Here is a 25,279-nt window from a genome sequence, read left to right as displayed (position 1 = left end):
TGGAGATGATGGTCAGATCTTGTGGTTGTCCGGGAGGAAGACCTTTGGGGATGGCGGGATGAAGCCACAGCCTCACGGTACAGCAACACACCACACCACACGCATGACATGCGGCTTCTTACTGCAAAGATGCAATTTAATCTTTCAGGAAATCTGTGGACCGTAAACCCACTCTTGGAGAGAATTTGTGCCAGATGTCTGCAACCACAGCTTTTCAGAATTAAAAAACACATTTTGAAATGTTTAAAATGTCAAAAAAAAACAAAAAAAAAACAAAACTCTGCTGTGCCTATTACATGTGTACTATTAACTATAGATTATTAGTGCCAGAGTGTACCCATTATTTGTAAACAGGCCATGTCTGTGGAATGTGTTATGATTAAGTAGTCGAATTCCAAATTTTTATATATATAATCTCAAACATTTGTTCTGATATAAACTGATCATCTTCGCCATCTTTACATATACATAACAGTCACTCAAAAGCCTTGTGTTTGCAAACTTTATTTTGGTTAGGGGGAATGTTTGTGCAAGACATTTTATTCCTGAAGGTTAGGCAAAACTGGAATATCACATTTTCACAAAGTAGAGAAAGTAAGCCCCCCTCCACCACCGTTCACAACATGATAGAGCTTTGATAATCAAAGACAATCATAGGAATTGGAGTAAAAATAAATCTAGAGAGAGTTGTTACATACCTGTACCCCGTTAAATATTGCCATCTGAGTCAACTAACATGAGCTACAATGTGCTTAAGTAGATTATATTCTCACAGTGCATACTGACATGTACTGTTTCTTAATACTACTATTGTGAGACACAACATATGTTTTGGTTAGAACATCAAAACTGGGGCGAACTGTGCAGACAGGAACCACTCCCTCTAGATTTTTTCATCTCTGTTCACATCTTTACACTTTTACTTCACAAGATTTTCTTTAACCATCCAAATGAGGGCAGCAGCTCTCCTTTATGTCGCCGGGTTGTTGCTTATTACAGTTAGAACACAAGTTCCCAATACAAGCTTGCCAAGGCGTTTGACCGGGGTGGTTACAGAGAGGGACGCTTGGTCACTTTGGTCAGTGAGTCAGCAGCAAACAGTTCACACATCCCGACAGTGTCTAGGAATCGTGGCACACTTCAGGACTTCAGTCCATGACACAGTATCAGTAGTTACACTAAGTAGCTTGGTCCCCCATCAGAGATTAACTTCGTGCACCTTGTCAGCGTGCACACCTGTGTGCAAGTACCCAAGCTTAACATACACACACACACACACACTCACTCAAGCACCCATTCACACATTTCTCCATACTAAGCCCAGTAGAGGCACTTCATATGAAACTGTAGAACCTGACTATGTCGGGCTGTAATGAGGCAGTTCAAAATAAACTGGGCAGACTTGTCAAACTGTTTAGTGTTGATTTAAAGTTAGGAAATCCAAATGGGCCTGGAAGGTGTCTGTCTTTAGGCCGCTATGTGTCAGATTCCTGAAAATCACTCTGCCACTTTGTATACTGGTTAGTTATTATACATTTAGAATAATCTCCAAATATGGCCGGTAGAATAGACCTTACCAAATTTACCAGCACTTGAGTGTTGCGCCCATCCTTAAATAGGAACTTACTTTCACTGATACAGCCCAAACATCATTACTATTCATACACACGCACACGAATCATACTAGTGTGTGTTAAGATTAAAGTCAATAGCAGCTTTAAGGGGCAGGCACATCAAAAATGAGAGCCATGAAAAAAAAAGAAAACTGCCATCAAGTATGAAGACCAAAAACCAGAAAAGCTACGGCTTGCGTCTCCGCTGTCTTTCTCTGAACGTATCATCTCGCCATTCTTTCTCCCTTTTGACCTGTCCTGTATTCTGAGAACGATTCAAAGAAGAAATGTTCAGCGCTGTGAAAGACGTCAGATTAAAGCATGGATACAAACCCCTTACTTGCCTCTGGAGTTCAGGCAATTCATTTTACACTGTCTGCGTCAATGTGTCATCTATGGCACCTAATGTGAAAAGACCTATGGCTTCAGGATGCAGTGGTCCAAAAAAAAAAATAAATTAACAAACTATATAAAGGATATTAAGTATAACAACTAAAACAGAGTTCAAATACTTTAACAGCTACAGCCCTGTTCTACATACCTATTCATTTGCTAAATACTATTCATATTTTACTCTTAAAATCATCTTAATTCCTTGATAGATAGGCAACATTTGAGACAGTAGGATAGGTGATTTATCAACAGGTATGAGTAGCATTATTACCTTTTTAATATTTCAATTTAAAGGCAATATCACCCATTCCCTGTGCCTATACATATTAACACTGCCCAATGATCTGACAGTACACAGTTTTAACAGATTTCAAATAAACCAGAGAAAATAATGAAGCCATACTTATTCCTGGCAAAGAAAGACGGTTAAGGTAAGTATTACGTAGAGGATAACTACTGTGACATTTAAGGCTTTTTCCAAAGGGCGTGAGGCTAGCAGGGCAATATATGACCAGATAACATCAACCCGAAAAAGGACGAGGAGGAGGAAATGGGTCCAGAGTTTCATGCTAGACACATCTAGCAAAACATAACCTGCATTAAATGTTCTTAACTTTTTTTCCTTTATAGGTAGCAGAAATACAACACAGGGTAAGGCCAGTGATTAGTAGATAACAGCCCACCACAAGCCACACAGATTATGTCCACACCACATCAGTTGACTTGCATTACAGTAGTAAAGTGGTGAGAAAACGTGTTGGAGGGAAATCTTCCCAGCTATTTAAAGTACTTGCACACTTGCAAGTGATCAATTTGCTTTTCACATGACGACATACATAGGCCATTTTAATATTAATGGGATGCCATTCTGTTTCACATTAGATATAGACAAATGGGGGCTAATGGAGTTTCTGCTCCTTTTGCCAAATGTTAAGCACAACATTTAACAAAAGGAATTTCTACAGTTCAAGTAGGACCATCTACAGAAATACAACAAAAACTGTTCATAACTTCAAAAGCAATTCTCGAAATATCACAACCAAGAGGGCACTTTCCAAATGTAAGAAAAACTACATGAATCTCAGAAATGGAGAATTTTACTGTTTTGCCAGTGCTGGCTTTATCTTATTTAACTCAAATTCCGCTTAACAGTAAAAGAGCCATTTTTGCGCACATACCATGCAAAAACGACAGACCCTTCGCAGTGCAGTTCAGAAGCCATGTTGTTTTCCTGATAGAGGACGTGTGGTTCTCACTTAGGCCTGTTAACAAGTGTACACCCCTCAACTCCTGGGACAAAAACCTTATCAACAGTCTTATTAATTGCATATACATGTAACCTTATTTAAATGGATCACAAAGAGGATAAATAATTGCAAATTAAACATTATACAAGGACATCCTAAATCTTGCCTTTGGGCAGTTGTAAGGCCACAAATGCTGAAAAGAGTTGAGTTGTTCCATGTCAACCGAGGAAAAGCACTGTGACAATCATATTCTCAGCTGCAAATTAATATTTTAAACACCATATATACATGAACAAAGAGCAGCACACCCATGCCAGTGATGAAAAGAGGAATTCTACTCAACAGTGGACAACAAATTTAAAAACCCTTCATCTGCAACAAAGGTACGACATGGCTTAAGACCTGAGGAATACTTTGAAACGTCACAACCTGGTGGGTCTACAAATCAAGCTCTGAAGCAATAAAATGTAATTGATCACTTGCAAGATCTTAAAGAATAAAACCACAGAAGCTGAGGAAAAACTCAAACACACCGGGGGTGGGGTGGGGGGTGGGGGGTCAGCACACGCTTTAACGGTAGCCTGGGTGATGAGTGTGGACACCTCCGCCATTGTTGGGGTCCTGAACTTGGCCCATGGCTGACCTGTGCATCTTCTCCATCACACCCATATTCTGCTCCTGAAAGTTGGGCATCTGGAAGTCCCCTCCTAAGAAATCCACATTCTGCATCAACTTCGACTGACCAGCAGGACCCTCTTTCCCTGGTCTGTACTTTGCCCCTGGGATGCGGTCTGTGGAGGCAGCAGCCTGTCCCCCCTGGAAAGCCACTGGGTGGTCCTGAGGGCCGGTTCCATTACCTGCTGTGGCTGGGATGTTTCCCCACGGTGGCTGCATGTAGTGGCCATTAATGTAAGGCATAGAACCTACTGGGCAGTTAACAGGGGAGGAGGGTCGTGGTTTTTCAGCAGGGTGTTTCAGAGCAAACGACTGTGCAGTGTTGGGTAGCTTGTGTGAATAGCTGAGGTTTCGAGATGGGAAAGCACACTCAGCTGGAGGCTCCATTCTTGGGTTCTTGCAGGGATGGGCCCCTTCAGGGGCCTGCTGCATGTGGGCCAGTTGATGTTCAGCCCAGGAGCGCTGCTGCTGCAGCTGCTGCAGTTGTTGTAAATGCTGCTGCTGCTGTAGCTGTTGCTGTTGTTTCTGCTGATGTAAATGGTGCTGAAGTTGCTGCTGCTGTTGCTGCAGTTGTACCTTCTCTGGGTCTGTGTGAAAGGCAGGTATACTATTAGTAGCCATTATATTGGGCTGTGACTGGAGAGCAGCACTGGGAGTCTGAGCTGTAGATTTGTCTAAGGGTCCCACCATGAGGCAGCTGGACACAGAGCCCAGACCCGGGTGGTGAGAGGACACCCTTGAGCTGGCGTTGATCAGCAGGTTGCGGCTGATGGGGCTGGGGTTTGCAATCTGACCCTCACAGACTGAGGTGGTGCCCATGCCAGCCCGTGCCTGGCACAACTGGTTTATTTGGTGCACAATGCTGCTCAGGTCACCAGTCCGGTTCTGGTGCAGGCTGGCTGCCATTGACAGTGGGATGGTGGAGGTAGATACAGTTACATTTGGTGGGGCATCTGCATCAGGGAGCTTCCTGGGCCCGTATGCCCCTGGAGGGGGCTGCTGGAGGCTATTCGGCATGGTAGAAGGTCCTGCACCCACAGCCTGGGGAAGGGGCTGTGAGGCAACTAGCCCATGGGTGTGCTGCAGGCTCGGAAGCTGAGCTGCATCGGACATGTGGCGCAGATCCTGAGTCACTCCTTGTTGTGTAAGTAAAGCTTGCGGAGGAGCCGTCTGATGCTTTAATGTCTGCATGTGAGACAGGTGCTGCTGTGGTACGACTGGTGGACAAGACTGGCTCGGTTGTTGCTGCAGGGCCTGGGGGTGAGGCACACTCTGCTGCCTCTGTATGCCTTGTGGGTGAGCCAACCTTTGCTGCTGTGAGGTCTGAACTTGGGACAAGCTCTGCTGCCGTTGCAGAGCTTGTGTATGAGCCATGTTCCTTTGCTGCAAAGCCTGTGGGTGAGGCATAGTTTGAGGCTGCTGTAAAGTCATTGGGTGAGTCATGCTTTGCTGTTGTTGTAGCGCCTGTGGGTGAACCATGCCCTGCTTCTGTGCAGCCTGGGCCACAGGCTGAGACGGGCCCTGTAGGTGAGGAGCCGGTTGAGGAAGATTTAAAGTGCTTTGAGTGGCATACGGCCCACTGTGAGGGTTCATGGCGGCCTTCTGAAGCTGTCGGGCGCGGCTACCGTCTAACTCTTTGATGACGCCTTTGGCAGGCGCACGGAGGACAGCCAGCAGGCCCCTACTGGAGCTGACCTGAGAGGGATAGGGACTGTGGCGCTGGCTGGACGAGGATGTGTCAAGCCCGTTGACTGTGCGGCGTATGTGCTTCCTTTGAGGTACTTTGACACTGTTGGGGAAGATCTGGATGGTCAGAGGGTTGTTGGCGACTTTCTTAGCATAGGCATCCAACTCTGCTGGGGTTGGATAGCTGGCAGATCTCATCTTCTGTGTAGTTTCCCCTGCAATGTGTATAAGGTCAGACAACCAGAAATGCACTGCCTAGGATTTGATGACACATCACTAAATACTGAAATGTACTGCAACACTACACTGGATGACAATAAGCAATGTTGAAATAAAATGTACTGCATGAGCGCCATTGTAGCTTTATCTGCTACAGCTCTCTATAACATATAATGTAGCCATTGAAGCTAGCTTGCCATTTTTCGGGCAACAAAAACTCACTTTGCCTCCATTAAATGCATTGTCCTCTTAATAGTGTGCTGGAGTGAAAAGCTGGCACAACAGTCACTTCTTTTAGCTGCAAATAAAGTGTTCAGCTGTTCAGCTCCCACTATAAAAAACAGAATCATTCAGCCATCATTTCACCTATTTACCTTGCGGGTAGAGTTTGTTTATCACATTTCATGCTGTCTACACTTAACTGAGAATTTCCTTGATTCAAATTATGGATAAATAATGTTGCAAACCTCACGCTGTGTATACAATTCCAAGATCAACACATTGTCTGATCACTAATGCTGATGATAGTAATTTCAAAAGGAAATACAACCATGACACGGTGGAAGAAGCACTTACATTTCTGAAGTCCAGTGTTCATCTGCGTGCGGGAGAGAAGTCTGATGGTAGGGTCACCTGATGCCGGCAGACAGGCCAGCATGTCACTATTCCACTAATGCAGCATGGGACACCTTCTCCTCACCATACTGGGGGAGAAACAGGCACAAGTCAGCTGCTGACAGTCACTTACGGTGGTGTGAAATGACTTTGCTGTTGCCAATTTTCACACCCAGTACAGACTGACCTTTTGCAAATGGCAACTTGTAATAAACTGACATCATGGCTCTGTAAAAGCTCGCTGCATACACCCTGCAGCTAGCTAAGAGCTGAGATGGAAAAATGGTTTCTTTTTTTTCCTTGAACAAAACGGCACACAGCATGATGGCAGGCTGCAAGCCAAACAGACGGTTTCTTGATACAGTCAAAACAAAAGCACAATTTCCAATGCGGAAGATGTTTCAGTAGGTTATATTATGAAAAGCTCGATACCCAAATCAAAAGCGAAGCAGTGGTCACGAATCTGGGGTAGGCAACGTTGGGAGAAACTAGCAAGAGACTATTAAAAGAATCCAGGTAGTTAGGCCAGACAGTCATTTTATTCAGCCCATGCTTATTACAGCAATGCAACACCCACAGATAGCAGATTTTTCTGAGCATTTAATTTATTGATTGCCTTCGGGCTATGAAGAGAATTTCAACAAAAAATGCTTCTGAAATAAAATGCCTGCCCGAGCTTTAATGTAGAAAAGCCAGTGGTCTTGTTGAACAAAGAAGTGCCGTATGTGTCCGAGACAGCACTTTAACTCACAAATAAGTTTAGTCCAAAAGCCTTTTAGAAGTTAAAAAGATTGCACCATCATTAGAAGTCACCTTTAGGTATTTCAACAGTGATTGTTAACTAGTGATGAATCATATCAGTCGATGCTGAATCTGCAAGATGACGCCTCAAACCTTAAGTAAACCCAATTACTTTTCATACTTGCATTAGGTGCCCCTGTCTATGCTGAAATTTTTATAAATGCCAAAAACATTTAATAAATGGAGAGGTTAACATTTTTCAAGTCTTAAAATGATACTCATGTTCCCATATGTGGGAATTAATAACAGTTTTTGTTTCATTCTTCCTGTGCTTCCAGTGGAAGAGACAGGGGACAAAATCCATAACAGGGTCTGCAACTAACAAATCGGCCAGTTATTTTCACAAGAAATTGATTAATCGTCAATCAAATGTCAGAAAACAGTGCCATTTACAATCTCCTTAACCTCAAGGTGACGTTATCAAAAGTCTTGTTTTGTCCTAATAACGCTCCAAAACCCAAAGATAATCAATTTATTATCACAAAAGCCGCTTATCATATCGCAGAAGCTAGAACGAGGGGGTGTTTGGTATTTTTGCTTGAAAAATTACTGACCCGATTGATCGATCATCAAAATAAATGTTCTAGTGAATTAACCAGCTCAAACAATTGGTTAGGCTTAAATGAGAGGAATTAACACAAAAGAGCAGCGCTGACAGCGAGGACATTTTTAAGCAATAATCCATGTCTCCATTAGCCAATACCAGCGTGTCAGATTAATGGAAAATTAAAATAATCAGTGGCTGCAGCCAATGTAGACCCTAATGTAGATTTTGCTCCACATCTCTTTCATGGGAAAAACATTAGGTGAGGAATCTCTCGTTTCCTTTTGGGTTAGTCACACATCATTTTGCAGACTCATCACAGATTTGCAGACAGTTCATGATTCATCACTTGTTCACTTCCACTGACTTGTTACAGCGGCACAATGATAGAATCCCTTGGGAGGGAAAAAAGGTTTTAGATTAAATGAATTCCTGAGATAAATGTCTTGGATTTTCTACTTGATCTAAATGGATTTGGCTACAAAACTAATGCTTTTTTGCGGACTTGGGTCAACCCTTTCCGTCCTCTGTATCCCTCAGGATGACGCAGTGGAGTGACTGTTGGGAAATGAGGATCTTCATTAACACAGACTGGATTATGTGACCTTTTCTGCTAGAGCTGCAATGATTAGTGGATTAATCAATTAGCTGTCAACTATTAAATGAATCAGCAACTATTTTGATAACCGATTACTTGTTCTGAGTAATTTTTAATAAAAATGTGCAAATGCTCTGATTTCTTTTCCTCCTCTGTGACAGTAAACTGAACATACTTGGGCTGTGGACCAAACAGGACATTTGAGGACGTCACGTTTAAACCATTTTCTGACATGTTACAGACTAAACAACTAATCGATTAATCGTGAAAATGCTCGACAGATTAATGGATAATGAAACTAAACGTTTAGTTGCAGCCTTATTTTCTACAAGCACGGGTCACACGTACCGTGCTGGGCTGTGGCATCCTCCTCAGCTAACGCCTACGTTAACCTTTGTCAGATTATACGCCGAATTACATATTTAATCACTTTATAGTGGGTTAAATTAAAATTACAGACCGCTAGGTAACGTTAGCCATCTGTCTAGCAATGCAGCCTTAATCTGATGTAAATTTAATACAGATTACTACCGATCTAATAATGTAGCTGGATTATCTCAGCATGCAAACGAAAACTGGACTCACTGCAGGGCCACGATATCTCCCTTTTAGTGAAAGTATAAAAAGGTGGATTTACATCTTTCAGTAGTTTCCCTCGAGTCAAGCACCACAACAAATAAGGATCTTCTTTGTGCTTATTGTGACGAGGCCAGCTGGTTAGCAAACTTTAGCTTTTCATTGACGAGAAAAACCGACGCGAGCCGAGTTAAAGAGGGCAATACTTACTCCTCACGAATCTACGAGTAAGGAAACTTCATTTTGTGGAGATATACCGTTGATATTGGTTTTAAAGAATGACCATCCCCGGTGTGTTGGTTGTCCGTGCTCCTGTCCGGCTACGGCAGCAACATTTATCGAGCATGCGCAAAGAGAAAAGGACCCTGGTTCTGCGTTTAGGTGTCAATTGCAAACGCCAGGGCTTCAGAAGCGGATTAAGATTTTACAAAGATATATAACGTTATCCTTGCAATGAATTTATTATTAAGTTTAGACCTGATGTCTCCCCCTTTATGTTCTTTTCATAAATCATATATCAATAACATCTTGTTCTCATTGTCCCAAGTGTCGTCTTATTTGTGAATGTTGAATCTATGAACTGTAATATTTTTGGATTTGGTTAAATTATGTCTTCTGGGTAAATATCATATTCATAAAGCAAAATGCATTCAGTTTCTTCCTAACAGACAATTATTTTACATTGACCTTTTAAAAACCTATATTTTCATATTGGCAGTTTAAAAAAAACATAGCTTTAAAGAAATCCAACATTTTGAAACATGTTATAGACAGAATTTAACTATTTATTTGTTTATTTATGTTTGTTTTCTCATTTGTATATTTCCATATAGCCTGTGCTCCCCATAGACTGTAGGTACTCCCTGTAATCTTGTCTGTTAATATACTACTGTATTAATAAAGTCTTGGGAGCAAAATAAACCTGTACTAAAGCCATGACTAAAGTTAAAGGGCGTGGACAATGGTGGTTAAAACGATTCTCATATTCCCATATGTAAATTTGGGAATAAATGTTTTTGCTTCATTCTTCTTCCTGTGCTTTCAAGGATAATTGAATTGACAATTAAATCCATCAATTATTTTCACAGTTAATTAATAAATGGTCAATAAAATGTGCCATTTATAATCTCCTTAAGCTCAATATGACTTATATAAAGTCTTGTTTTGTACAAACGATTGTCCAAAACCCCAAAGTTAATAAATTTACTATCACATAAGCAGGATATCATCACAACTGGGACCAAGTGAAAGATTAGCACAACAAAATACTCAATTACACGTAAAAAGTCAGCATTCAAATTTTTACTACTTACGAGTAGTAAGTAGTAGTAATTGAGTAAATTGTCAAAATAATTTCACCACCTGGTAAAGGTTTGATTTCAGAAGTGTAGGGGACACAATGAGGTTCTTCCACCAGACAACACTAAGTGAATGCAACTATTTACATACATATTATAATGAAACTGGTCTTTACGACTTCCCTAAATTTAAAATCAATTATATAATGGCTTAAATAATTGATATGAAACTGACACCACCAAGACCCACAAAAATATAAACGAAACTTGCAAAGAGATTGACTATTGACTTAACATCTTCGAGTGGCCTTTTATTGTGGACAGCCTGAGGCACACCTGTGCAATCCCCATGCTGTCTGATCAGCATCTTGATATGCCACACCTGTGAGGTGGATGGATTATCTCAGCAAAGGAGAAGTGCTCACTGACACAGATTTTTGTGTACAAAGAGAAAGTCTTAGATCTTTGAGTTCAGCAAAAACAAGTGTTGCATTTATAAATTTCTTCAGTGTATATATCCTATATAGATTTAAACCCCTTAATATAATTTTGCATGTATGTTTGTTCTGTTGTCCATCAGCATACAGAAGCCAAATCAGGAGTCAGTGAAAAAATAATAAACATGTCTTAAAAATAAACATTATATATATATATATATATATAATATTAAATAGCAATAAATTAATAAATTATGGCATTTTTATTTATTAGAATGACAATTAGCTAAGAGTTAACTGATTAGTACAGACAGATGACATGCAGCAAGAGCATACAGGAACTCATGGCCATTTGAGACACACAGTGTTATGTGTTGTAAATAAGAATCCAACACAAACATGTCATATTTACACTGGACATGTGTAAAGCTAAACAAATCAATATGGTCACAGTATTTTGTCAAGTCACAACATCAGCAAAGAATGATACAAACATAAATCAACTGAGGATGAGACAAACAGTCTTCTACTGACAAACAGGTTCTGGCTCAGCGGATGACATATTTCATAGGAGGGGTCAACCGTTTCTGTCCAATAATATATTGTACCCGTCCACCACCCCCAGTGTGTACTGTACTGGAGCTTAACATTTGGTGCATTAGACGCCAAAACAACAAAGCATTGCGACCATTTACAAACAGCAATATTAATGATTAAAACTTTAACTTTGATAAGTTAAATAACTCTGCTAGAAGATAATTTTACATTTGATGTCACAGTTATTAAAACAAACAAAGCACGACATGTACAAACATTGAACAGAAAGTTCTGTGTTTCTCTGAAAAGTGTAAAAGTTTGGTTTGTTGACACTCTGTCAAACATGGCTTAGCATCTACAGATATTTGTAGTATGAAATTTAAACATCAGATAAACTATGCAGTATCCCAAATCCTTCTGCTACAAAAAATAATTAAAGGACGATCTAATCTATTTGACCTCACTGTGTTTTGGCCTTGTGTGCCACAATAAAACACCTCACACAACTCCAAGCCAGTCGTTTTAACAATTACAATTTAGTCTTTTCATCTATTGATGGCGTGACACCAACAGTTTGTTTCCAAACTTAATCAAGTTCTAAACTAATAACATCTTACATTAAAACCCTAAACTAAATCCTAAAAAAGGACCACATCACAAGCTAACCATATCAGTACACGATCAGAATTTGCTTCCTGTTTTCCTGCCAGCATATAAATAAAAAGCATATATCTCATGCCTGTTGTCAACAGTTTGTGGAGAGTGAAACTTCTTTTAGAGGAACAGACAATATTTACACAATCAAAGGGGCTTATTTTGACATTGTGAGCACCTGTTACAGCGTAAAACTCAATCACTGAGACATAAATTAACCTGAATAACATTTGGTAGTTATAAATTACAACATGTGATTTACAAAGAACGTTCTACAGTAAATTTAGATGATCTAGGTTATGCAGACGTGTCTAACAATATAGAAAGACATAAATCAACAAAAGGCCTGCAACATATGGAATATAAAAAGTGAGAGCCTTGTTGTTTGAAAAAGCAGGACCTAAATGTATAAATATCAAAAAATAGGAGTTAACATCACACCAGTCGACTATCGGCTCTCCTTTTCAATGACATTTCATACAAATGGGCCAATATACGATTCAAACAAAACAAAACACAACACAAAATGTTCCCATGTTAAAACTAAATAAAAAAAATCTCTGAATGAGCAGCAGTGCATGCAGATATTCTGGTCCTGTATAAAGTAAGGCACCAGAGGTTTCCAAAATTCACTTGTATACAGTAGATACGTATAAAACAACAAAATTCTTCAAGTGTATTAAAGGCAGTCTGTCAGAGTGCATACAACAACAAGTCATGTGAAGTCGTCGGCTTTCAGGCGTGAGTACTGGTCAAACCCTGTAGCAACGGCATCTGTAGAAAAAGAATAGATTATTAAAACTCTGAGGCTTTGAGACAAAAACCCCCATGAAGGAGGAGTTCAACTGTTGCGATAATCATTTCAGTGCACAACAGCTGTGTTTGATTTGACACAACAAAACCCCGTGCCTCAAAATTCACACACTATGTAAGTACACAGTGTACACAGTGTACTGCTTGTAAGTGTACTAACAGAAGTATCTGAACAGAGATACAGCACTGCCTTTTCACCAATAAATCCATATTATCACATCTGATTCAATATCCTAATCCCTCGTGCATTTAATACCTTTAGTAAAACTACACACACATTTACAATTCTATTGTGTCGCTAATCTTTATGATAAAGCATGCTTACCTTTGACAAATCCAGTCCAGCAAGAGCATTGACTGACACAGGAAGTTCAGCCAAAAGGCGGTTCACCTCGCCGGTCACGCGGCTGCCCTGCCCACTGAGGATGACTATCTCATTGGTCTTGGCTAAGGGCGCCGCAACCTTGGAAGCAATCTGCAAAGATACAGTCGAGTGTTTACTGTAAGCAGGAAACAATCAAAATCCACCACATTAAGTTATCAGAGACCATGTGATACATAATGCAGTCATAGTTCCATGACTTATGAAGCATCAAGATGAAGCAATTGTGGCGTAAGACTGTTGTTTTCCCATCACTTTGGCCGTGGTTTCATATCCCACTGCCTTGAAAAATACATCTGACGTCTTGTGTTCAGTTTTGAATTTGGGTTAGAGGCTAAATCTTGCTGCTATTAAAATGTTTGGAAATGAGCATGTGTTGGGATTAAACAAACAACATATAAGAAAAGATTTATAGATACTGGTAAGCCGATTTAGTAAATTTAGACACAGCCAGGTGCTAAGCTGTGTCTCAGTAACTCATAATACGAACAGATATGAGAATAGTATTGATCTTGCAGTGCATTTCAGAATGGTCAAGTAAAGGCTACTCACGAGCTTCTCAGGTGTTTTGCTACTAATGCTCGTCTCTTTTCTACCGTTGACTCTGACATTTATGTATGTATGTATATTTATAGCTATGGCAAACCATCAAATCACAAACAACACCCAGATAGCACACACAAGTATTGCCGACGTCTGCCTGAGATCATACGTCTGTATTATATTTTTAGCTCGGAAATAGCAACTGGTGTGCAGCTGTGTGTTTACAGCAAACAGCTGATTGAGGTAAGCTATATACTGGGTCCCGAGTTGTAAAGCAGAAGTAGGTCTCCTCCTCTCCAAAACAAACAGACCAGCTTATTTCAACATGTAATAAATCTTTTCATGTGACAACACTGAAGAAATGACACTTTGCTATAACGTAAAGTAGTGAATGTACAGCTTGTATAACAGTGTAAATTGGCTGTCCCCTCAAAATTACACATCACACAGCCATTAATGTCTAAACCGCTGGCAACAAAAGTGAAAATGTCCAAATTGGGCCCAACGTGTCAATATTTTGTGTGGCCACCATTATTCTCCAGCACTGCCAGTTCAGCAGAGCTTCACAGGTTGCCACTGGAGTCCTCTTCCACTCCTCCATGACGATAACAGAGCTGGTGGATGTTAGAGACCTAGCGCTCCTCCACCTTCTGTTTTGAGGATGCCTAGAGACATGTTTGGCACGTCCATCACCTTCACCCTCAGCTTCGTTAGCAAGGCAGTGGTTGTCTTGGAGGTGTTTTTGGGGTCGTTCTCATGTTGGACTACTGCCCTGCGGCCCAGTCTCTGAAGGGAGGGCATCACGCTCTGCTTCAGTAGGTCATTGTACATGTTGGCATTCATGGTTCCCTCAATGAACTGTAGCTCCCCAGTGCTGGCAGCTCTCATGCAGCCCCAGACCAGGACACTCCCACCACCATGTTTGACTGTAGGCAAGACACACTTGTCTTTGTACTCCTCACCTTTATGTAGCGCAACAATTCTTTTTTTCAGATCCTCAGAGAGTTATTTGGTATGAGGTGCCATGTTAAACTTCCAGTGACCAGTATGAGAGCGATAACACCAAATTTAACACCCCTGCTCCCCATTCACACCTGAGACCTTGTAACACTAACGAGTCACATGACACCGGGGAGGGAAAATGGCTAATTGGGCCCAATTTGGACATTTTCACTTAGGGGTGTACTCACTTTTGTTGCCAGATGTTTAGACATTAATGGCTGTGTGATGTGTTGTTTTGAGGGGACAGCAAATTTACACAGTTATATAAGCTGCACATTCACTGCTTTACAATATAGCAAATGTAGTGCAAATATATAATCAAATATTTACAAAGAGGTGAGGGATGTACTCACTTTTGTGAGATACTGTACATTTTGCTCGTGGATAGGGACATTACTAAATAATGATGCCTTTCTGTCAGAGTAATAATAATTTGCCTAATCTTCGCGAGTGCACGGTGGAAACATACAATGGGCTGAAGGAACCGTTTAGTTCCTTGAAAACTAGATCCTGGGACTAAAAGTAAACTGTGCTTCTGGTGGAAACGTGGCTATAAAATGCTTCCTAGTGTAGGAATCATGCACTAACCTAGCACTGGCTCATGCTTGTAGTAAAAAGCATTATACAATAACAATCCAGCAAACTCTAAATGAAAGAGTTCTTACAAACTACAGGAGAAGCTGGATGTGCATTATGGAGCTAATCTTTGTTTTACCTTAGGCAGAGCTTCGAGGACCAGGGCAGTCTTGGCTGCCTCTCCGTACTGCTGGTAGGCCTCAGCCTTCAGTCTCATCTTCTCAGCCTCCGCCCTGCCCACTGCTTCGATGGAGCAAGCCTCCGCCTCACCAATCTTCCTGATCTTCTCTGCCTCAGCCTGGGCAATCAGCACCGTCCTCACCCTGATGCACAGGAAACACACAAGTTAAAAAACTGATATTTGATTCGTTCATCAATAACACATTATGCTGCCTTGCTCTCAGGGCTCGAAACTAACTGCGAACTGTCGTCCTGGGGATGAGAGAGAAATATTCTGTAGGACGCCTCTGGGACAAAAGGGATTGTGTGTTTATTTATCACTATCACTTAGCAAATGACAAACTAAACCGATCGAGCGCACACTACAACGGAGGCTGTCTTCCAACGCTGCTACTATAGTCACGCCGGACTCACACAGGAGGCTGGCTGCTCAAGGTTCCTGATTTCTGCCTGATCACAAGTGATGGTTTCAGTTTCTACCTCCGATGAAGTGCAATGAACTTGTCTCATTCGGTACAGTCTGAAGGGGAGCACAGCAGAGTATAGGCCATGGTAGAAAAAAATATTATGAATTCTCATTAAATAATGATGTTAGTCTCATAATATTACGATTTTCTTCTAGACATATAAGAGAACAAAGGGATGTGGGAGAGAAAGTCCAGGAGTTTATACCTGAACTGAAATACTTTCCTAAATACTAAATACTTTCTCATCAAGGTAAAAAGGTGCCCCAACAGATAACTTTTCAGTTTTGTTTATAAATCTTTGTTTGAATCAAGCAAAATAAATTTTATCAATTTATAATGTATTATGTCACTAACAACTATAGGAGGATAATAAAGTAAAGAAAAACATTTTGATTTTGGGACGCTTTACATTAACTTCAGGACGGTTCTGGGTCTGCAGCCCTGCTAGCTCTACATGACTTCTAATCATGCAACATTTCCAAATCATCTCATGTCTGATGGCATAACTTAAGGCATCCCACAGACATCTTTAAAAACATTTACGTGCCGGAAATTTGGCCCAAAGTGCAACAAAATAATGTAAGTGTTTAGCATAATGAAGCCCGCATGACCACAGCACATGGAAATGTTGTATGGTGAGAACTCTGTGTTTAGTAAGGACGCAGGGTGGATAGACGGGTTTCAAGCCTGCGTGACAGATAACCACCCCCCCTTACGCAAGTCAATACACCTCTACCAGAAGTACATAAGGGTGTTGCTCTGCTGCCCTCACTGTAGAGGCGAATAAAAACTGAATAACCACAAACATGGTAGGTAAAAGAGAATTTACTGCCCTGAAGTGTGAAACTTTAAACCTTTAAAAAAAAAAAAAAAACCTTTCAATATTCAATATGTCCTTTTCCTACATTTTTGACCTGTCAACAGGAATGTATTAAGAGCGTTTAGCCTGAAACCAAACAGCCCTTAACTGTGCAAACGCTAACTGTTTGTCACCTAAAGAAACAAATCCTTAGTAAATATCCCTCTGCATGTCTTGGAGTGGGAACTCCCAGTCAGCTGGTACTTCAACAACCAGATTCTCCACCTGCTCATAAAAGGAGGCCGCTGCCACGAGTAAATCCTGTTCAACACGGCATGACGGCTATGAAGCTTACGAATGCAAACAACAAAGCTGCAATATTGCTAGTGGAGTGTTTTGCATTTTGTACGTGACCTCTTAACCAGATATTTCAGATCTACACTCTAATTAGCTGCGTCATTTCTTTTAACTACAGGTGTCCGTGCCTCAAGAGGAGAAGAGGAGTGTCGACTGTGCCTAACTCTCATGTTAGTTCTCTTGCAGTTTCTACTGATTGGTGATACTGGTGTAAAAAAATAAATACAAAACGCTGATAAAACTGGCTGAATGCCCCTTTAACTGATGTGTTGTCACTCACTTATGCCCCTCAGCCAGCTGTTGCATTTTGTAGGCCTCGGCCTCAGCGGGCCTCTTGACAGTGGCAATGAGCTCCTTGTCTGTCCGGTCAATCTCCTTCTCCTCAATGGTGATCTCTTTCTTCCTCTGCACCACCTCGATCTCAATCTCCTCCAGACGGATCTTTTGCTGCTCCTTGGCGGCCTGCAGCTCATACGCCAGCTGGGCCTCTGCTTTCTGAAAACATCAGCACACAGACAGTCACATTTCTAAAGAACACAATGCTTCTTATGACTGGCCTACTGTCGGACCACTGCTTCTAGCCAAACATCTAACTGATCACCTTGACCATTAAGTGCAAAATAAAACCTCAGGCGCCCACCTTAGTGTTGACTTCCTGGTTGAAAGAAGCTTTCTGCAGCTCCAGTTCTCGTTTGGAGTCAGCCATCTTAGTGTCAGCCTGGAATTTGACGTCCATCATCTCTTTCTTACATTCTGCTTCCTGGGAGACGATAAAGAAGTAAAAGCACTTCACTTGATTGTTCTGCACATCAGAATCAACTCCTCAGAGTCTTCTAGAGCCTCCTTACCCGTATCCCAGCATCCCTCTCTGCCTCAGCCACGCCGATGTCTGCATCCCTCTGGACAGCTGCAGTCTGGGTCTTCCCGAGGGAACTCAGATAATCGAGTTTGTCATAAACATCCTGCAAGCACAGACAGAGAACAGGTGAACCGATGAGCAAAGAGCTCAGCTTCCTGTAAACACTGAAGTAAAATAAAGTATAAAGTAAATAAAGTAAAGTCTGAGGAGTGAGCATTTGATTTGATTTGCAGTGAGCATTTTGACATGATCTGTTGACAAAGTTGTCTGATTAGTGACAAGGTCTCAGCTGCATTCAACAATAACATAAGAAACTATCCAACATGATAGTTTTTACGAATAATATCTACACAGAGAGACAAACTGCCATCAGTATTTTGTGTCAGTTATCAAAAGACAAACCACAAATGTCTGTGGCCTCCACTAATGAACTAACAGATCCTGACGCATCACAGAAACCATCTCCACCCGGACTAATTGATGTGATAGAAATGGACTCTGGGCTTCCAGCAAAGCACTATGATCAGCCACTGCACCACATTTCAATTAGCTCTGATCAACAACAGTAAACTCTTTAGGGGGAGTCTCCTGCCAGTCAGTTATTAGACCGATGAAATCCATGGGATGACTTCTCTAATGAGCCGCAGCCCCGACCGTATTTAAAAACATTTTCAATAAATACACGACACATTAGGGTTTAAAGTCATGTTCAAAGACAAAACTACACAGATTTAAAAAAAGACACAAGACTGTTTTTGAACATATGTTGGGCTCTCAATGGTAGTCGCACAGAAATGGACACAACAGAGCGCTCACAATCATGATGATGCACTTCTGAGCTGAAAGTGTGTGTGCATTAGACTCGACAAACAGAGATCTCAACTTCTAATTAGTTCCAGTGGGATAATTTTCCCACTCCAGAAGAAGTGGAAAGATGGATTTTACTGCAGAGCCACTGAAGATTTCAGGCAAGTGATCATTATGTGAAGCAGGAGATTCAGGAAAGTATACCGGTCGTGGATTATTAGTCACTAGGGATGTGTCGGTATCAAATGTTTCACATTTTTGTTGCCCAACATATCATGGTAAAACAGTATTATAATGTTATTCATTAAACATTCTGAAATACTATTATAAAAGCTAACACAACAACATGTTTGAGCGTATAAGACCAAATAAAAACCATCTGTCGGTTTGCTGGACTCCACATAACTATAAATCACCAGCAGGACAGTTTTTTAGGGACAAATTTAAGGACAGTTAACTTGAAATTGATTTGAATTATTGTTTGTGTCTTTCAGATCTTCTGCATAAATTCAAGTTTCCACAGATGATCTAACAAAAGAAATTTTGTCAGTCACATGAAATGCTTGATGTCTCCCTCACTTAATGTTACAACTCCCACAGCACCCTCAAACAAGCTCATGTATACAGTTGCTGAGCCTAAATCAGACTTACTGTACCTGTGGTCTTTAACAAACTAATGCTATACATTTTATTTATACCTGATGCCTATTATGTTCTTTCAGTAAAAAACATATCTATTCATGTTTTTGTATTATCCACAGTCTATAACACCCTGATGCTGCGTCAGATCTATTTTGAGTGTTGGAGCAGCAGTAATCATCAGGCACAAGGTGTTTTTAACTGTATTTCATACTCAGAAGGTAGAGTTTAGTTTGGAAAATTAATGTTGTTTCTATCTTTTGCTGTGTGGCAAATTTACTCTGTGAACTGACTGACCCATTAGTTCTGGGGGTTTTCACAGTCAGAAATAAGCATCAACATTTCCCCAGAAATGTGTTAAATCATTTATGCTCCTGATCAGTGTGGTCTAAACACTGTCATCTTTGGCAAAATATAGCAAAACACACATCTAGCTTCTATCTTTACACTCACACATGCTGAGCAGGCACGTGTACTGTTTTGTTCTTGGATCAAAACTGCAGGTCTATTTCAACACGAGCTGATTTCTCTTCCTGTTAGACAGAATGTCATTTTTAAAATGCTGCCTTGTATTATTTTGACCCTTCTTTGCTCAGTAGCTACATTAGCATTTTCTTCAGGTATTCTTGTCATTGCACTTCCTTGCTGCTGTTAGAGCATCAGGTTTTATTCCCAAAGCCTCTCACAGCAACTTCAACCCACCTTTATGGTAAAGCTGAGTATCTCGATGCCCATTCTGCCCACGTCGGGAGCTGCTACCTCCCTCACCAGTTTGGCAAACTGGTCCCTATCCTGATAGATCTGCTCTACAGTCAAGGTACCTGTAAAAGAGAGAAGTTGTCAATATCTCCGTACCACATGTCCATGCATACCTTGCAATTGGAAATGTCACTTTTCTTAAACTAGCAGCAGCCTTATTTCAACTGGAGTGTTGTGCATTTTTATTTTCTGCCATGACAAACTAATCTAGAGCTAAGATGATTTGCTGTTTATCTAGAGCTAAGATGATTTGCTGTTTATCAAATTCGTCAATCGACAGAAAACTACTGCAACTATTTTGATAATAAATCAATTTCAAGCAAAACGATTCAAGCCTCTTTCTTGTGACAGTTTTGGACTGCTGGTCAGACAAAAGAAGAAATGTGAAAACATCACCTTGGACTCTGTGATGGACATTTTGAAAAACTGCTTGAGAAAATAACTCACAGATTAATTAAAAAATAAAATTACTGTTGCAGGCCTAATCCAATCCAGTAAATAATTTACCCTGACATGTCACAAAGCAAATTCAGGTGTACTAATTTTCACAAACACATGTGAAATGAATGTCCATACCTAGAATGGAGCGCAGATGTCCCTCCAAAGTCTGCAGAACTACAGCTTTGATTTCCATGACTGATTTACCCAGGAACTGCTCACAGGCCACAGCCAGCAAGTCCTGCTCTGTCATGACTTTCACCTAAAGAGGATGTGACGTGGCCAGTGTTATATTCTCTGTTCCACTAAACAAGTGTTAAACATTTAAACAGTAATGAAATACATCAGTAAAAAGGACATATTTTGGCTTTGTGACATTATTGCATAAGAAAAATCTATGAGCAGTGTTATATATTTTGCTTTCTCATAAAAAAGGGCTGGGTATTATTTGAGTTTTTTTTTTTTTACACTAGTGCAGAAACATTTCCTGAGTTTAGTAATAAAAGCTAAATGTAGTTTTTGACATCTTACTTAATAAACATAAAACATGTCTTTCTACCACTGTTTTAATTTAACAAAAGAAGCCACAGTTTTCACTTGTTAAATGTCGTCTCAACTAAAGCAGCAGTACAACAACTCTGCCTAAATCAAAAAACTCTGAACAGGTTTTATTTAGATCAGGAACTATCGGATCAAAGAATAAGTTAACAAGAAAAACAGCTTGACCATTTGTCAGATTTTGATATTCTGGTGCTAGGGGACACATTTCAGTAAGTAACAGAAGTAATGAGGATGAACATGCAGCTGAGGCCTGGCCCATGTGGAAACACTGGGATGTGGCCTTACCTGAGCCACCCCTGTGACAGTGATGGCTACCCCCTCTGCTGTCTCCACATCCTCACATCGGGGCTGCAGAGTCATGATCTCCAGGGTTATCCTGCAGCAAGGAACAAAAGCACATTTATTATTAGGCCATGAGGAGACAAATACGATGTAATAAGAGCAAGATGTGGAATAAAGAAATAAAATCTGTAGATGTTCAATACTGTTTTATTGTCAGGGCACAGAAAATAGTTGCTCTTCCTACTGCTGGTTCAAATTCAGCTTTTTCAAGTTTTAGTATTTTACCACACAGAATTAAAGTTGATTAAAATTGCCTTTTTTTTTACATAGATCAATATAAAAAGTCTAAAAATACCGCTACATACATTAAAAGCCGATATCTTGTTGATCATGGAAATTTGACTTATTCCACTTGACGTCACTCAGGGTACAAAAGTGTACAATAAAATGTTAATATAAAGTTAGTATAATTCATGTAAATAAAGTTTTTTAATTTAAGGATTCTCTTGAAATAACGTTTCAACAATCACACAGGTTTATTTTCAGCCATCAAAATGAAGGCAGCAGTGTGTATCATTGAAATTAAATGTTTTCTACAATGTCTTGTCCGACCACGTATTCACACCTGTTCAAGACAGTCACACTGCCGTCAGAGAGAAGTGTTCAAATGAGGGTCACTTTTCACCTACACACACCTAGCCAATGGCAGTGTACAGAGGGCGTGCATGTCAGGATGCCAGTTTCATAAAGTTTGAGGACATTGAAAAGTTGTGTTTGTGGGGGAGTTTCAGGCGCTGTTTGATCATCTGACCAGCACTTTGACCGAGGCATACTAACCCTGATTTAACTACTATGACATAAATTCAAGTATTAAACATTACAAAAGAGCATAACTCAGGAAATTAGGTAATGAAATATTTCACAACCGCAACATGTGGTGGGACTGTTGATCAGGGGTGTGGAATGTAAAAACGCTGGGAAACATGTTAAACCGCTGACAACAACCACTGCAAAAATGTGCCACTGCATTCATCAGTCAACACACTACACAGCGTAGAAAAGTGGGAATGTCACACAAGACACACAATGTACATTTTCATCTGACGCATTTATCCTAAGTGACTTACAATGGCTATATAGGTCAGAGGTCACACGCCTCTAGAGCAACTACGGGTTAAGTGTCTTGCTCAGGGAACCCGGTTCTCTCACACCAAAGACATGTGTCTTATCCACTGCTCCATCACCACCACCGCACAATGTAGGCTGAAAAGGAACAAGACCTTCGAACCTTTCTATGCTAGAAACATCTTTAACACAAAGTGTTTGTGCAATACGACACAGAATATGATAAAAAAGCTTCCATCCTCCGAGTCCTTACTGACTGCCTGCCGATAATGGACTAACTTCAAGACAGCAAAAGCCCATTTCAGCTGTGGTCTGTCTAAATAGTGGTGAGGCGCGCTTGCTGGCACAAAAAGTATTTCAAGGAGCTACTAAAAGGCTAATTCCATTTCAAGATAACATAAATGGATTTTATGTTTATAGTATGTTGTCACCTTTGGGTGTCTGAGATGAGACACCAAGCCCAGGCCCAGCCTCCCACGACGTAGGTCTTCTCATCAGAGCCACAACAAGCACCTGAGGGATGAAGAACAAGTCCATTAAGACACCGCTTCATGTTCAATTATACATCCAACATCAAATGACAGATTTATTGTCTTCACATGTTTCTCTAGTCTTTGCTTTTTTTTTTACTTGTGAATTACAGAATAGTTTTACATTTTCAAATAAAACAGGGCAACGAAATTTGCGTCTGGTTGTACTAACCCAACTGATGACGATGGGTCACAAGATATTGCTATTTTATAAGCAACCACTGCTTGTGACAACTTGAGTGACAAAACCACAGAGACACCAAATATCCATGTGCACTAATTAGGCTAATTATGAATAATTTAACTGCCTGCTGTACCCTGTTGGACACACCTGTGATTACAGAAGCCCACATATTCAAGAGTGCATGTTTACTGTGCTCGTAAATAACGGTTCTTAACGTGAAAGCCTTGCTCGCTTACGACGTTAAATTCTCAGTTCTTAGTAACGTTAAGCTGTGATTGACACATTTACACACAGTTGTGGTTTGTAGCATCAGCAGAAGACATTCATGAGTTATCGTGGTACAAGCAGGAGCGATATAACCGCGTTTTGCCAGATAACACCTGACATCTAACGTTACTAGCTAACGTTTGTAAGTTAAGCTAGCTGTAGTAACGGTAACGTCAACGTCCGTTCACCTTACCGGAGACCACCAGAGCTTCGTTCGGCCCCACAGTTAAGCAGCTCCCCATGTTGACTCAAGATACCAAAAACACCCTCACGTTAACGAACTGTTACTTCCTTTACAGAGTCGATGATACTGCTGTTGTTTACTCCAAATCTGAACGGTGGGAAAGAGTCTTCACCTCCCGCACAACGACAGCAACAACGCAGCCCCCGCCCCGCCTAACGACACCGCACTGACGTAACTCTCGAGAGACTGTCGAGGAGAGACCGTCACATCTTATAAAGGTCGATCAGTGGAGAAGCCAGCTCTATGTTGCCTGACCCTCGCCTCCTCGACGTTGACCTATATATTCACGATTTATTTTTGTTGCTATCTTTCCGGTTGCTCTGGTTTTTGTCACTATATTTTGAAAGACCACCGGAAGTGGTAGTACGATATTGGGGCTACATGGACGCTAATTTGACGAATTTTGCTTGTTGCAGTACCACACTATGACCACTAGAGGGGAGCAAACACTCATGCATCTAACACACTTCACCACCAAAAATTAAAATAATAATAATAAAAATATCAAACGCGAACACCGACATCATTATATTATAAACATTTGTAAAAGATTAAGATGTATGCGAAAGTAATCTGGCTTCAGTGATTTCTCCCAAGTTGTTTTTAGACATAGACTACAAGGAATTTGTTATGGCGACTATAGTTACAATAAACTTAAACAGACACCTATAGGCTATAATTATAAAAAAAAAACAATAAATAAGTAGGCTATACCTATAATGTGGTATGGAAATAAATAGTGTTTTTTAAGAATAATTCCAGTAAAAAGTCAACATGTAAACAGCAAATATAGCCAAATCATGGAGAATGCCTGGGTATATTTTTTATAAGTTGTATAATAAATGCTGTATTTCAGTTTCTTTTCATCAAATGCACAGTTAAAGTTGTAGTCAAGGGTAGAAGATATTCAGTTGCATTATAATCTGCATGATGATGGTTTTGATGGTGACATTGCCTTTGAAAATATACTTTATACTATAGGCAAGGATGAAAATATCATATTTTGCTTTATTGCATCTCCATTTACTTTGTAATGGTAGCATAAATAGGTTAATTTGGATAAATGGATTCATATTTCTTGTCTTCTGACATAACAAAGGAGACCAGAATTTTGCAATTATATGTTTAATGGTTGAGGAGTTACTCCTGAGTCTTTTTGGGTTATTTTAGGCGTTTTTCCTGGAAATAGGGGCAGATAGCTGGCAGCTTGTGAAGTGAGGAGGAAATTCATTATTTAGACGAAAATGTGAAACTAATCTTTAAACAATCTAGATAGCCTAAATTTTTGATGATGATGAACAACAACCACACAGCAAATTTACCAACTCTCACCTCTTGATGAAGAGACACACCCAGTTACCAAGATAGCCTTCACCTAAAACTGCCCAGCAATAAATCCGTCATGAAGGTTTCAGAGAGGTTTTGATTCAACTGTGGTCATTTTGAAGCAGCAGACTAAAAGAAAACTGCTTAAAGGACTGACACAGTCCGCATATGGAGATAAATCTGTGTGGGAGACCTGGAGCGCTTTCTGATCCACAGTCCTGAGCGCAGGCAGACTGGAGTCCTCGT

At 40.5% G+C, this 25,279-nt stretch overlaps 2 protein-coding genes across 4 annotated transcripts; both read right to left on the bottom strand.

Annotated features, from left to right (window-relative positions):
- Positions 1–488: 488 nt before the first annotated feature.
- LOC119882847 (protein FAM222B-like) lies at positions 489–9,328 on the bottom strand. Of its 2 annotated transcripts, none has more exons than XM_038693136.1 (3): positions 9,178–9,328; positions 6,410–6,537; positions 489–5,829 (listed from the first exon to the last, which is right to left on the bottom strand). In XM_038693136.1, exons 2-3 carry the CDS (start codon positions 6,489–6,491, stop codon positions 3,824–3,826), a joined length of 2,088 nt encoding a protein of 695 aa, XP_038549064.1. In that variant the 5' UTR covers positions 6,492–6,537; positions 9,178–9,328; the 3' UTR covers positions 489–3,823. The 2 variants fall into 2 exon arrangements, with proteins under 2 accessions (XP_038549064.1, XP_038549066.1); XM_038693138.1 differs by having other exon boundaries at positions 9,225–9,319.
- A 1,618-nt stretch (positions 9,329–10,946) lies between these two features.
- Positions 10,947–25,177, bottom strand: flot2b (flotillin 2b). Of its 2 annotated transcripts, none has more exons than XM_038693132.1 (11): positions 25,040–25,177; positions 22,914–22,995; positions 21,361–21,451; positions 20,653–20,776; positions 20,020–20,138; positions 17,861–17,974; positions 17,653–17,772; positions 17,293–17,507; positions 15,349–15,532; positions 13,032–13,181; positions 10,947–12,667 (listed from the first exon to the last, which is right to left on the bottom strand). In XM_038693132.1, exons 3-11 carry the CDS (start codon positions 21,433–21,435, stop codon positions 12,629–12,631), a joined length of 1,140 nt encoding a protein of 379 aa, XP_038549060.1. In that variant the 5' UTR covers positions 21,436–21,451; positions 22,914–22,995; positions 25,040–25,177; the 3' UTR covers positions 10,947–12,628. The 2 variants fall into 2 exon arrangements, with proteins under 2 accessions (XP_038549060.1, XP_038549059.1); XM_038693131.1 differs by lacking the exon at positions 25,040–25,177 and adding an exon at positions 23,657–23,705.
- Positions 25,178–25,279: the final 102 nt, after the last annotated feature.

Source organism: Micropterus salmoides, unplaced genomic scaffold, assembly GCF_014851395.1.
Source record: "Micropterus salmoides isolate LMB-PRFRI ecotype aquatic unplaced genomic scaffold, ASM1485139v1 Ms_hic_scaffold_3, whole genome shotgun sequence".
Lineage (NCBI taxonomy): Eukaryota > Metazoa > Chordata > Actinopteri > Centrarchiformes > Centrarchidae > Micropterus > Micropterus salmoides.
This window is presented reverse-complemented; position numbering and strand designations above follow the sequence as displayed.

Excerpts from the sequence above, each read along its gene's own strand:
- flot2b (XM_038693131.1), bottom strand. The coding sequence starts at position 23,705 with ATGGGGAGCTGCTTAACTGTGGGGCCGAACGAAGCTCTGGTGGTCTCC. Across the intron at positions 13,182-15,348 it reads TCCTCGAAGCTCTGCCTAAG|ATTGCTTCCAAGGTTGCGGC; the intron begins GTAAAACAAAGA and ends GTATCTTTGCAG. Across the intron at positions 12,668-13,031 it reads CTGGACTGGATTTGTCAAAG|ATGCCGTTGCTACAGGGTTT; the intron begins GTAAGCATGCTT and ends CTTTTTCTACAG.
- LOC119882847 (XM_038693136.1), bottom strand. The coding sequence starts at position 6,491 with ATGCTGGCCTGTCTGCCGGCATCAGGTGACCCTACCATCAGACTTCTC. Across the intron at positions 5,830-6,409 it reads GAACACTGGACTTCAGAAAT|GGGAAACTACACAGAAGATG; the intron begins GTAAGTGCTTCT and ends TACACATTGCAG.